The sequence below is a fragment of the Coregonus clupeaformis genome, chromosome 18 (genome assembly GCF_020615455.1).
Source record: "Coregonus clupeaformis isolate EN_2021a chromosome 18, ASM2061545v1, whole genome shotgun sequence".
Lineage (NCBI taxonomy): Eukaryota > Metazoa > Chordata > Actinopteri > Salmoniformes > Salmonidae > Coregonus > Coregonus clupeaformis.
In genome coordinates this window covers 8,227,549-8,241,851 of record NC_059209.1, presented here as the reverse complement: position 1 = coordinate 8,241,851, position 14,303 = coordinate 8,227,549, and the positions used below count along the sequence as shown (strand labels likewise).

Sequence of the window (14,303 nt, the reverse complement as noted above, 5' to 3'; positions counted from 1 at the left end):
ACATCAATACACGGGGCAGCTCTAACATCAATACACAGGGCAGATCTAGCAGCTCTAACATCAATACACGGGGCAGCTCTAGCAGCTCTAACATCAATACACGGGGCAGATCTAGCAGCTCTAACATCAATACACGGGGCAGATCTAGCAGCTCTAACATCAATACACAGGGCAGATCTAGCAGCTCTAACATCAATACACAGGGCAGATCTAGCAGCTCTAACATCAATACACGGGGCAGCTCTAGCAGCTCTAACATCAATACACGGGGCAGATCTAGCAGCTCTAACATCAATACACGGGGCAGATCTAGCAGCTCTAACATCAATACACGGGGCAGATCTAGCAGCTCTAACATCAATACACAGGGCAGATCTAGCAGCTCTAACATCAATACACGGGGCAGATCTAGCAGCTCTAACATCAATACACAGGGCAGATCTAGCAGCTCTAACATCAATACACGGGGCAGATCTAGCAGCTCTAACATCAATACACAGGGCAGATCTAGCAGCTCTAACATCAATACACAGGGCAGCTCTAGCAGCTCTAACATCAATACACAGGGCAGCTCTAGCAGCTCTAACATCAATACACAGGGCAGCTCTAGCAGCTCTAACATCAATACACAGGGCAGCTCTAGCAGCTCTAACATCAATACACGGGGCAGCTCTAGCAGCTCTAACATCAATACACAGGGCAGATCTAGCAGCTCTAACATCAATACACAGGGCAGATCTAGCAGCTCTAACATCAATACACGGGGCAGATCTAGCAGCTCTAACATCAATACACAGGGCAGATCTAGCAGCTCTAACATCAATACACGGGGCAGATCTAGCAGCTCTAACATCAATACACAGGGCAGCTCTAGCACGGCAGCAATTTGACGAAATGACTTGTTGGAAAGGTGGCATCCTATGACTGTTGAAAGTCACTGAGCTCTTCAGTAAGGCCATTCTCTACTGCCAATGTTTGTCTATGGAGATTGCATGGCTGTGTGCTCGATGTTATACACTTGTCAGTAACGGGTGTGGCTGAAATAGCCGAATCCACTAATTTGAAGGGGTGTCCACATACTTTTGTATATATAGTTTATATTGAAAAACAAATCCCCATGGAAACAGACACAATGACTACAAAATAAGGACTGTGGTAGGCCAGCTGAAGGTAGAAAAGACTACAGTTACTTTAGAGATAGTATCTCACTCTCACCTTGAAGGAAACGCTATAGCCAACATGCACACAAAAGGAACCAGAAAGGAGTGACGTAAAGAAACACATGGGCACGGCACACATACGGAGAAAGCAGAAAAGCTCAGCAACACATATTTAGATCGATGACACCAAATGGACTCATTTTGACATGGAGGACAGGACACACAAACAAAATATTGCAAATAGGAAAAACAATATCATGGCCATAGATCCAGACATGTGAATTAATGGGAGAATATTGGAATAACATGGGAATGCTAAATGTAGTGTGTACACACTTATGAATGCAAACACGCACACGCACACATAACACACAATAGCTCTGAGGACGCAGTAAGTCAAGAGAAGTGGGGGCAGTGTGTTTACCGGCGAAGGTACCCTTGCTGAGGCACTCTTTGATGCGGTTGGCTCGGCGGACGTGGAAGGCCTTTGTGATCTCCTGGTTCATGAAGCTCTCCCGGTTCAGCACATTGGCCACCATCATCCTCAGGTCAAACACCTCCAGCAGCTCGGCGATGGTGGCCACCTGCATCAGGTCCCCTCGGCTCTCGTCCAGACTGCCTGTATACAAGTACTGCAGCACTGCCTGAAACCACCGCAGAGTTGAAAAAAGAATCAACACCCTCTCAACTTATCGGAATTGAGTATTAAGCCAAGCAGTGGTATAAATCAAGTTAATAAACACCATTTGATGCGTTTGAATTAACTTCACTTTAATTACCTTTAATTCTACTCTTAAATGTAAATATAATGGCAAAATGTAGATTTCTGCCTAAATAGACATACCCAAAAGTAACTGCTATTCATGTGTAATTACATGATTCTGAAACTTGGTATATTTGGAAAGAAGACATCTGGGAGATTATGAGGAAATGATCAGAAGACAGATAGGAGTTACATAGTTCAGAATTCACAAGATCAAGCACACACAAAATAACAGTTTTTTAATTTTTTTAATTTTGAAAGTCATCTTTCATTGACAAGCTATAAGTGAATTATTGATGACTAGACCTGGAACCACATCAGATGGCTTCCATAACATGTGAACAATATCAGAAAAAAAAATGGGCAGATGTTTTAGTAAGTGGTGTCAGGTGTGGTCACGGGACATTTCCAAGTCTCTAAGCCAGGTAGCAATAGTTCACATTACACATAAAAAGGTTCTAGACCTTGCTTTGTCCAACCCAGGTCAACTGCATATCCCTGGAAAGCTTATCTCATTGGCTACAAGACTGTCAAGGTGCCATAATAGCCAATCCCCTGTTTAATGGATGCCTACAGTGCGTAAGCAGGCAACATCATATTTTTGATGCGCAAAGATATAGTAACTCGGTGGACATTCGATGTTGCCATTAAATCATACATCATCAGATAACATTGGCAATAGGCTTGTTCCTACCAACCTAAGGATTAATTTGATATCCCCGTGTAGCTATAGTTCAAACACAGACCAAATCAAAGCTTACCTTGTAAGATGTTTGCTGTTGGGTGAAAACGTGTAAAATAAACATTTTGACTCTCGGGGCTGGTGATTAATAACGGTAGGTCACAGGCAGACAAATAAGATAGCCCCATGATCTGTGGAGTCCCGGCTTTCGGTGTGTATTGACGTATTCCGTGTTTATTTTGTTTATTCTTCACAACGCTAACCGGAATGTAGGTAGCAGCCATCTTGAAATGAGGTCATCGGCTCGGCTTGTCCTTATAAATTCATATGCCCATATATGGTAGTAAGTCACACCAAAGATTTGAAGGCACCGATCAATAGCCAAGATACTCAGCTTTCCGTAGACACCCTGCTTTTGCAGATAGGGGCTACCGTTCTCATACCAGACTGAATATAGGGACTTAAACTGTGTTATGGTTGTGATGACCAGTAGGGGCATTATTCACAGTGCACTAAGATTATACAACCCTGGAGCAGTGTTGGGAATGGGAACCTCACAATGTAGCTGGTTTTGCATGATTTAATACAGTGATTTAGCAGACGCTATTATCCAAAGCATCTTGCAAGACTTGTTTTGTTGTTATCTGATCTTACCTGGAAGGGTTCTTCCTGTATGAGGACGTCCATGGAGACCACGGTCATGAGGCGAAGTCGCCCCGTCTCGGGGTCAGCTATGTGCTCCAGGTAAACACTCAGGAAGCCCCTCCCCCAGCCCGAGAGGCCACGGCCGGCTCCCAGGGGCCCCAGGGGGCACTGGCTCCTGGCGGGGAGGGCGTTATCACTTTTGGAAGTTCTCAGGGAGCCCTGCTGGAGCATGGGTGGCCGTTTGAGTCCCCTGGCGCCCCCCTCCCCCTCCTTATCGATGTCCAAGCTCTTAGTGCGCCCCGCCTGCTCTTTGGCTCCTCTCCTGCTCTGCTCGTCCTCCTCCCCGCTCTCGGCGCGCTCCTCTCCCTCCCAATCCGACTCGGTAGCCAGCAGGTCCAGGGTGAAGAGGTCATAGAACTTGGAGCAGGATGTGGCCAGGTAGACTTTGTGTGCGAAGACGCGCGTGGCACCGCCCTGGAGAAGGAAGAGGACGTCGGCGCACAGCGGCTGGCAGAAGAGGGAGTCAGGGGCCTCTCCGTCGATGGGAGGGGGGTCGGGGATGCCCACCACAGGGCGAGGTGGACGGGGGGGCAGGAAGGGGGCCTGGAGGAGGGGCCGCTGGACTCTCTTCAGGTGGGACTTCCAGAACTGGAGGTGGCGGCGGGAGATAAGGGCAGAACGGATGGCGTTGTCGAACACATCCTTGACCCCAAACTGGGCCACGATGCTGGTCTCGAAGTAGGGAATGCCCAGCTCCTTGGCCACCTCGTGGCCTCTCTCAGGAGGTAGGATGTCTGTAGGCTTGATTGGTCTGAAGACAAAGGGAGAGGATTACATCATTAGCAGAGAGGTAGATCTCTAATGAAAGGATTGTTCTATAACTGTGTTATCGTGCCACAGGGCTGTAACTGAGTCAAGAGTGTATTAGACAAAAACAAGGACCTAAACTATGGACAGACAGAAGGCATGACGGGTGCGTTTGCATTTCAGTCAAATGCCACACACCCAGCCAATGGATGTGATGGGACTGCTGCGGTCAAGGTGGTCCAGACCTGGGTTCAAATACTATTTTAAGTATTTCAATTACTTTCAAAGACATTTCAAAGTAAGTATTTTTTTTTTTTGGTATTAGAATATAATACTATTGAAAATAGTCAAATACACAGACAAGTGTATTTTCAAACAAAAATATTTAAATACTCCATGCATTTGTACCCAGGTCTGTTTTGTCCTAGGGGTATTTGAGATGTATTTGGAAACAAGTTGGCTATTTGAAAATAGTTTCAAATAGTAGGTCTATTTATAGGAAATGATTTGAAAATACTTTCAAATACTTCAAAAGTAGTTGGATTCGGGCACATTATTTGAAAATACTCAAATAAAACAGAAAATGAGTATTTCAAATAAAAATAAATTTAAATATGCATGTATTTAAACCTGTTTCAGGAGGATGAGGGTGATCTTACTTGGCTAGGGGTCTGCGGGCACGGTTGACAGCCTCCAGGTCGGCGTAGCGCAGGTCCAGCTGGCAGCCCACCAGGATGATAGGGGTGCGGGGGCAGAAGTGCTTAATCTCAGGGTACCACATTGTGCGCACATGGCGCAGGGAGTTGGGATTGGCCAGGGAGAAACACAGCACCACCACGTCAGACCTGTGCCACGCACAAATAAGAGAGAGGGAGAGAGGAGGGCGAGAGAGTTGGGGAAAGGAGAGAGGGTAATGTAGAAGGAGGGAGGGAGTAAGAGAGAGAGCTGGAGGTACATTCCTGGAGGTCAAAAACATGTCTGAGAAGAGTCTGAACTAGTGCTGCTGGGCACAGTGAATATGGATGGCGACATTGAGCGGCCTGGGGTGTGGGGTCATGGGGTTGTGTGTGTCATGTCTACAGGCCTCTGAGGCTGGTGGGCTGTGAAGCCCCTCTCTCTCCCTTACGTAAGCCCACTAAGGCCCTAAGGCAGCCAATGCCACAGAGAGTGGTTAATAATAGAGCAAAACACACACACACAACAGCTACAGTGCAGCAGTGTGTTGGGCCAGGCTGACAAAAGGACTTAAGGATGTTCTCCACCACTAGTGTCTCTGAGGCACGGCTCTGACAGGCATGTGTGTGTGGCTTCCCATATGTGAATGAATGTCAGCTACCACGTAACCAGCACAGCACTAAGGGAGCCTCTCCACTCTGCCCTAATTTCAGACTAAGCAGAGCACTCTGTTCTAGAGGCTATGAAATTGACTTCAGTAAAGATAAATAGGTTAATTGTTATGTTTTATGGGGATTTATCCGGGGTCAAAACATGGAATTCACTAAATATATTATAATAATTCTAATCAATAAGTAGGGCTGTGACGGTCATAGAATTTTGGATGACCGTAATTGGCATAATGAGTGGACTGGTGGCCATTGCGAGTATATCTATAGGAGCGAAGCAGGAAGTAAAAGCAGGATGTAAAAAGAGGAAGTGTATGAATCAATATGTGCTGATAATATTGTTGATTCAACTCAACTGACATTACAAAAAATACATTCCATTGCATGAGCCACATAAGTCAACATAATTAGAATTAAAATTCTACATTTCAGCACGGAGCAACAACGTTTCTGCACGTTGTTAAGATTCCATGTTCCCGCAGAAACGGACTCAAACGCAGGAATGCCCCGCCGTCCTCTTTTCAGTCAGCTGTTCGTTCCACAAAAATTATTTTATTTATTTCTTAAAACGGTTATGACGTTTTTTTTAATTTTCATGACGGTCTTCATCGATAATCGTCGGTTAAACGGTTATACAGTAATTGTGCCAGCTCTATGGCTAACAACCATGGTCAGATCAAAGTTTTTTCTAATGGGTTATTAACTCATAAGAGTCTAAGCTCTGTCTAAGTTGGAGGAGGGGTGGGGGGTTCTATATGGAATTGTTTTAAGAAGGTCATACCAAGTATCATTTAGCTATTTGATTTTGAAGACCCCTTGAAGTATAAAAAAAATATAGATTTTTTTTTTTTGTGACAAATTATGTAGACCAAATTGTTTTTGTGAGAAGACCGATTTTCAGGATGTCTCAAGGTCTGACAAACCCCGCTCTAGCCTGTCACTTTTCACCGCAGTGTGATATAGGCAGATGCGGTGGATTGAGACGTATCCAGTGCAAAATATCTCTAGCTTAAACGGACGGATTTTTATGGGGATTTATTGATTATGCTAATTAAATGTACACGGGGCGCGGACATCAACCTTAAGGGTTAAAGATGATAACGGAAGATGAAACCGGTCAACAGAGTCAACTGGGTTTAAACAACTAAGTAAACACTACTCATAATTCTTTAGTGGAAAAATGCCTGTGCACAGCCAACATGATAGGCCCCAGAAGCTAGATAGAGTAGTCGGCCAAATAAGCAACAGAATAACACTGGTTCCATAGAACATACCTTAACTTCCACCAATATGTACCCTAGGGAAAATTACACCTACACTACTACCGTTCAAAAGTTTGGGGTCACTTAGAAATGTCCTTGTGTTCGAAAGAAAAGCAAATTTTTTGTCCATTAAAATAACATCAAATTGATCAGAAATACAGTGTATACATTGTTAATGTTGTAAATGGCTATTGTAGCTGGAAACTGCTGATTTTTTATGGAATATCTACATAGGCGTACAAAGGCCCATTATCAGCAACCATCAGTCCTGTGTTCCAATGGCACGTTGTGTTTGCTAATCCAAGTTTATCATTTTAAAAAGGCTAATTGATCATTAGAAAACCCTTTAGCAATTATGTTAGCACAGCTGAAAACTGTTGTGCTGATTAAAGAAGCAATAAAACTGGCCTTCTTTAGGTTAGTTGGGTATCTGGAGCATCAGCAATTGTGGGTTCGATTACAGGCTCAAAATGGCCAGAAACAAATAACTTTCTTCTGAAACTCGTCAGTCTATTCTTGTTTTGAGAAATGAAGGCTATTCCATGCGAGAAATTGCCAAGAAACTGAAGATCTCGTACAACGCTGTGTACTACTCCCTTCACAGAACAGCGCAAACTGGCTCTAACCAGAATAGAAAGAGGAGTGGGAGGCCCTGGTGCACAACTGAGCAAGAGGACAAGTACATTTGAGAGTTTGAGAAACAGACGCCTCACAGGTCCTCAACTGGCAGCTTCATTAAATAGTACCCGCAAAACACCAGTCTCAACGTCAACAGTGAAGAGGTGACTCCGGGATGCTGACCTTTTACGCAGAGTTGCAAAGAAAAAGCCATATCTCAGATTGGCCAATAAAAAAAAGATGGGCAAAAGAACACAGACACTGGACAGAGGAAGTGTTATGGACAGATGAATCGAAGTTTGAGGTGTTCGGATCACAAAGAAGAACATGTGTGAGACGCAGACCAAATGAAAAGATGCTGGAGGAGTGCTTGATGCCATCTGTCAAGCATGGTGGAGGCAATGTGATGGTCTGGGGTGCTTTGGTGGTGGTAAAGTGTGAGATTTGTACAGGGTAAAAGGGATCTTGAAGAAGGAAGGCTATCACTCAATTTTGCAACGCCATGCCATACCCTGTGGACGGCGCTTGATTGGAGCCAATTTCCTCCTACAACAGGACAATGACCCAAAGCACAGCTCCAAACTATGCAATAACTATTTAGGGAAGAAACAGTCAGCTGGTATCTGTCTATAATGGAGTGGCCAGCACAGTCACTGGATCTCAACCCTATTGACCTGTTGTGGGAGCAGCTTGACCGTATGGTACGTAAGAAGTGCCCATCAAGCCAATCCAACTTGTGGGAGGTGCTTCAGGAAGCATGGGGTGAAATCTCTTCAGATTACCTCAATAAATTGACAACTAGAATGCCAAAGGTCTGCAGGGCTGTAATTGCTGCAAATGGAGGATTCTTTGACGAAAGCAAAGTTTGAAGGACACAATTATTATTTCAATTAAAAATCATTATTTCTAATCTTGTCAATGACTACATTTCCTATGTATTTTGCTATATTTCCTTTTCTTTTTTTTTCTTTCTTTTTTTTCACCTTTACTTAACTAGGTAAGCCAGTTGAGAACAAGTTCTCATTTACAACTGCGACCTGGCCAAGATAAAGCAAAGCAGTGCGATAAAAACAACAACACAGAGTTACATATGGGATAAAACAAAACATAAAGTCAAAAATACAACAGAAAATCTATATACAGTGTGTGCGAATGTAGTAAGTTATGGAGGTAAGGCAATAAATAGGCTATAGTGCAAAATAATTACAATTAGTATTAACACTGGAATGTTAGATGTGCAAGAGATGATGTGCAAATAGAGATACTGGGGTGCAAATGAGCAAAATAAATAACAATATAGGGATGAGGTAGTTGGGCGGGCTAATTTCAGATGGGCTGTGTACAGGTGCAGTGATCGGTAAGGTGCTCTGACAACTGATGCTTAAAGTTAGTGAGGGAGATAAGAGTCTCCAGCTTCAGAGATTTTTGCAATTTGTTCCAGTCATTGGCAGCAGAGAACTGGAAGGAATGGCGGCCAAAGGAGGTGTTGGCTTTGGGGATGACCAGTGAGACATACCTGCTGGAGCGCAGACTACGGGTGGGTGCTGCTATGGTGACCAATGAGCTAAGATAAGGCGGGGATTTGCCTAGCAGTGATTTATAGATGGCCTGGAGCCAGTGGGTTTGGCGACGAATATGTAGTGAGGACCAGCCAACAAGAGCGTACAGGTCACAGTGGTGGGTAGTATATGGGGCTTTGGTGACAAAACGGATGGCACTGTGATAGACTACATCCAATTTGCTGAGTAGAGTGTTGGAGGCTATTTTGTAAATGACATCGCCGAAGTCAAGGATCGGTAGGATAGTCAGTTTTACGAGGGCATGTTTGGCAGCATGAGTGAAGGAGGCTTTGTTGCGAAATAGGAAACCGATTCTAGATTTAACTTTGGATTGGAGATTCTTAATGTGAGTCTGGAAGGAGAGTTTACAGTCTAACCAGACACCTAGGTATTTGTAGTTGTCCACATACTCTAGGTCAGACCCGTCGAGAGTAGTGATTCTAGTCGGGTGGGCGGGTGCCAGCAGCGTTCGATTGAAGAGCATGCATTTAGTTTTACTAGTGTTTAAGAGCAGTTGGAGGCTACTGAAGGAGTGTTGTATGGCATTGAAGCTTGTTTGGAGGTTTGTTAACACAGTGTCCAATGGAGGGCCAGATGTATACAAAATGGTGTCGTCTGCGTAGAGGTGGATCTGAGAGTCACCAGCAGCAAGAGCGACATCATTGATATACACGGAGAAAAGAGTCGGCCCAAGAATTGAACCCTGTGGCACCACCATAGAGACTGCCACAGGTCCAGACAACAGGCCCTCCGATTTGACACATTGAACTCTATCTGAGAAGTAGTTGGTGAACCAGGCGAGGCAGTCATTTGAGAAACCAAGGCTATTCAAACTCACTTCATGCAAGTTTTCATGGAAAACAAGGACATTTCTAACTGACCCCAAACTTTTGAATGGTAGTGTACATACTCGCACACCTACACACACAAACAGGAATTTCCATTAGCATCCTGTCAAAGTGTCATTACCATGGCTCAGACTGCTTTTAATCTATGTTAGTGTGTACGTGCCTTTGCCCTTGTGGTAAGGGTTGTGACTATTCCTGCATCTGTCTGCGTGAATGTTCATACGTCCATGTACATGTGTGGACGTGAGTCAGAGAGGAGTTGACAAAACACACATCAGGAGTCTATATCGCTCATTGACCCTGTTGGCCAATCATTTACCAACTGCACCTGAAAAATAACTAATAGGAGGTTTATTGTTAAGTTTCCCCTAGGTACAGATCTAGGATCAGCTTCCCCTACCCCAAATCTAACCTTAACTATTACTGCGGGAAATCAAAAACTGACACGAGTTCAGCATCTAGGGGCAACTTCACCCTACTCTGTCTTTGTCAAGTCAAACTACAAAGGTCAGCAGGGCTGCTAGCTAACCAAAGCTGGGTGTTTTGTGTTTTTACAGGATATAGAGCGAGGCTGAGCTCAAACTCCTGACTGACTGGCTGACTGCTCAGTGTATACACAACCCAGCAGAGATCCCCTGGACACAGACACACACTTTCCACTGTTATTAGAGATCATGCAGGTACTATGTCACTCCATAACGGTGACATAAGGGTTAATAACTCACCTATTCAGTCTTCGGAATGACACACTGTAGTCATTAGTCAATAACATGCTAACGTCTTCATAGCAGTCTACAAATCAATAAATGATAAATAAATGAGTCATTGAGATATATATACAATGAGGGAAAAAAGTACTTGATCCCCTGCTGATTTTGTACGTTTGCCTACTGACAAAGAAATGATCAGTCTATAATTTTAATGGTAGGTTTATTTGAACAGTGAGAGACAGAATAACAACAAAAAAATCCAGAAAAACGCATGTCAAAAATGTTATAAATTGATTTGCATTTTAAATGAGGGAAAAAAGTATTTGACCCCCTCTCAATCAGAAAGATTTCTGGCTCCCAGGTGTCTTTTATACAGGTAACGAGCTGAGATTAGGAGCACACTCTTAAAGGGAGTGCTCCCAATCTTAGTTTGTTAACTGTATAAAAGACACCTGTCCACAGAAGCAATCAATCAATCTGATTCCAAACTCTCCACCATGGCCAAGACCAAAGAACTCTCCAAGGATGTCAGGGACAAGATTGTAGACCTACACATGGCTGGAATGGGCTACAAGACCATCGCCAAGCAGCTTGGTGAGAAGGTGACAACAGTTGGTGCGATTATTCGCAAATGGAACAAACACAAAATAACTGTCAATCTCCCTCGGCCTGGGGCTCCATGGAAGATCTCACCTCGTGGAGTTGCAATGATCATGAGAACGGTGAGGAATCAGCCCAGAACTACACGGAAGGATCTTGTCAATGATCTCAAGGCAGCTGGGACCATAGTCACCAAGAAAACAATTGGTAACACACTACGCCGTGAAGGACTGAAATCCTGCAGTGCCCGCAAGGTCCCCCTGCTCAAGAAAGCACATAAACATGCCTGTCTGAAGTTTACCAATGAACATCTGAATGATTCAGAGGAGAACTGGGTGAAAGTGTTGTGGTCAGATGAGACCAAAATGGAGCTCTTTGGCATCAACTCAACTCGCGTGTTTGGAGGAGGAGGAATGCTGCCTATGACCCCAAGAACACCATCCCCACCGTCAAACCTGGAGGGGAAACCATTTGCCTTTGGGGGTGTTTTTCTGCTAAGGGTACAGGACAACTTCACCGCATCAAAGGGACGATGGACGGGGCCATGTACCGTCAAATCTTGGGTGAGAACCTCCTTCCCTCAGCCAGGGCATTGAAAATGGGTCGTGGATGGGTATTCCAGCATGACAATGACCCAAAACACACGGCCAAGAATGGCTCAAGAAGAAGCACATTAAGGTCCTGGAGTGGCCTAGCCAGTCTCCAGACCTTAATCCCATAGAAAATCTGTGGAGGGAGCTGAAGGTTCGAGTTGCCAAACGTCAGCCTCGAAACCTTAATAACTTGGAGAAGATCTGCAAAGAGGAGTGGGACAAAATCCCTCCTGAGATGTGTGCAAACCTGGCGGCCAACTACAAGAAACGTCTGACCTCTGTGATTGCCAACAAGGGTTTTGCCACCAAGTACTAAGTCATGTTTTGCAGAGGGGTCAAATACTTATTTCCCTCATTAAAATGCCAATCAATTTATAACATTTTTTAAATGCGTTTTTTCTGGATTTTTGTTTTGTTATTCTGTCTCTCACTGTTCAAATAAACCTACCATTACAATTATAGACTGATCATGTCTTTGTCAGTGGGCAAACGTACAAAATCAGCATGGGATCAAATACTTTTTCCCCTCACTGTATATGAGTTTGGACACACCTACTCATTCAAGGGTTTTTCTGTATTTTTACTATTTTCCACATTGCAGAATAATAGTGAAGACATCAAAACTATGAAATAACACAAATGGAATCATATAGTAACCAAAAAAGTGTTAAACAAATCAAATTATATTTTAGATTTTATATTCTTCAAAGTAGCCACCCTTTGCCTTGGTGACAGCGTTGCACACTCTTGGCATTCTCTCAACCAGCTTAATGAGGAATGCTTTTACAACAGTATTGAAGGAGTTCCCACATATGCTGAGCACTTGTTGGCTGCTCTTCCTTCACTCCGTGGTCCAACTCATCCCAAACCATCTCAATTGGGTTGAGGTCGGGTGATTGTGGAGGCCAGGTCATCTGATGCAGCACTCCATCACTATCCTTGGTCAAATAGCACTTACACAGCCTGGAGGTGTGTTTTGGTCATTGTCCTGTTGAAAAACAAATGATAGTCCCACTAAGCCCAAACCAGATGGGATGGCGTATCGCTGCAGAATGCTGTGGTAGCCATGCTGGTTAAGTGTGCCTTGAATTCTAAATAAATCACTGACAGTGTCACCAGCAAAGCACCCCCACACCATAACACCTCCACGCTTCATGGTGAGAACCACACATACGGCGATCATCCGTTCACGTACTCTGCGTCTCACAAAGACACGGCGGTTGGAACCAAAAATCTCACATTTGGACTCATCAGACCAAAAGGACAGATTTCCACTGGTCTAATGTCCATTGATTGTGTTTCTTGGCCCAAGCAAGTCTCTTCTTTTTATTGGTGTCCTTTGGTAGTGTTTCTTTGCAGCAATTCGACCATGAAGGCCTGATTCACGCAGTCTCCTCTGAACAGTTGATGTTGAGATGTGTCTGTTAATTGAACTCCGTGAAGCATTTATTTTGGCTGCAATCTGAGGCTGGTAGCTCTAATGAACTTATCCTCTGCAGCAGAGGTAGCTCTGGGTCTTCCTTTCCTGTGGCGGTCCTCATGAGAGCCAGTTTCATCATAGCGCTTGATGGTTTTTGCGACTGCACTTGAAGAAACTTTCAAAGTTCTTGAAATGTTCCAGATTGACTGACCTTCATGTCTTAAAGTAACGATGGACTGTCGTTTCTCTTATTTGAGCTGTTCTTGCCATAATATGGACTTGGTCTTTTAGAAAATAGGGCTATCTTCTGTATACCACCCCTACCTTGTCAAAACACAACTGATTGGCTCAAACGCATTAAGAAGGAAAGAAATTCCACAAATTACCTTTTAAGAATGCACACCTGTTAATTGAAATGCATTCCAGGTGACTACCTCATGAAGCTGGTTGAGAGAATGACAAGAGTGAAGCAAGCTGTCATCAAGGCAACGGGTGGCTACTTTGAAGAATCTCAAATATAAAATATATTTTGATTTGTTTAACACTTTTTTGGTTACTACATGATTCCATATGTGTTATTTCATAGTTTGTATTTCTTCACTATTATTCTACAATGTAGAAAATAGTAAAAATAAAGAAAAACCCTGGAATGAGTAGGTGTGTCCAACCTTTTGACTGGTACTGTATATATGCCCTATGATCAAATAACAAACCCTATCAAATACTCGTCTACACAGAGAGGACAGTGTGAGCATACCTATAAGTAGTTGATTGCTGAATAAGGGTGCTTGCATGGGGTGGCATGGCTATCTGATACTGGGTTTAGGGCAAGAGGTTGAGCCCCACAGCGCCCAAACAGAAGGGCAGAGACGGGAAGGCACAGAACAGCTGAGCTTGCACTGTGCTATCAGCTGACTGCAGGCTGACTGAGCACACACAGACAATGAGTCACTGACTATTTGAAAAGGCGCACAGCCACACACACACACAGCTGCGCACGCACAGCTGCACACGCACACACACAAAGCCGCACACTAAAACACACACAGTCTGTCACTCAAAAACAGATCCACAAAGTGACCGGGTGACCTGTTATACAAACACAGCCCCCACCCACCCTCCAGACTGACATCCTGCTCAGTGTGTGTGTGTGTGTGTATATGTGGGTGGATTAAGTCCTGCTAGCTGGCTGGGTGAGGATCAGTGCTATGTCTGAAAGGTCAGGGATAGAGATGATGCCATCATGTCTGTGTGCTAGAGGAGAGTCGATAGTCGATATATGCCTTCCTTGGC

At 44.1% G+C, this 14,303-nt stretch overlaps 1 protein-coding gene across 4 annotated transcripts in view; it reads right to left on the bottom strand.

The window, feature by feature from the left end:
- Nucleotides 1-14,303, bottom strand: part of LOC121587520 (rho-related BTB domain-containing protein 2-like) — a 103,242-nt gene that overhangs the window by 26,766 nt on the left and 62,173 nt on the right. For all 4 annotated transcript variants that reach the window (XM_041904532.2, XM_041904531.2, XM_041904530.2 and 1 more), the window contains 3 exons: nucleotides 4,717-4,902; nucleotides 3,260-4,061; nucleotides 1,585-1,804 (listed from right to left, as the gene is read on the bottom strand). In XM_041904532.2, coding sequence (XP_041760466.2) covers nucleotides 1,585-1,804; nucleotides 3,260-4,061; nucleotides 4,717-4,902 — 1,208 coding nt within the window. The remainder of the gene's footprint in view (nucleotides 1-1,584; nucleotides 1,805-3,259; nucleotides 4,062-4,716; nucleotides 4,903-14,303) is intronic.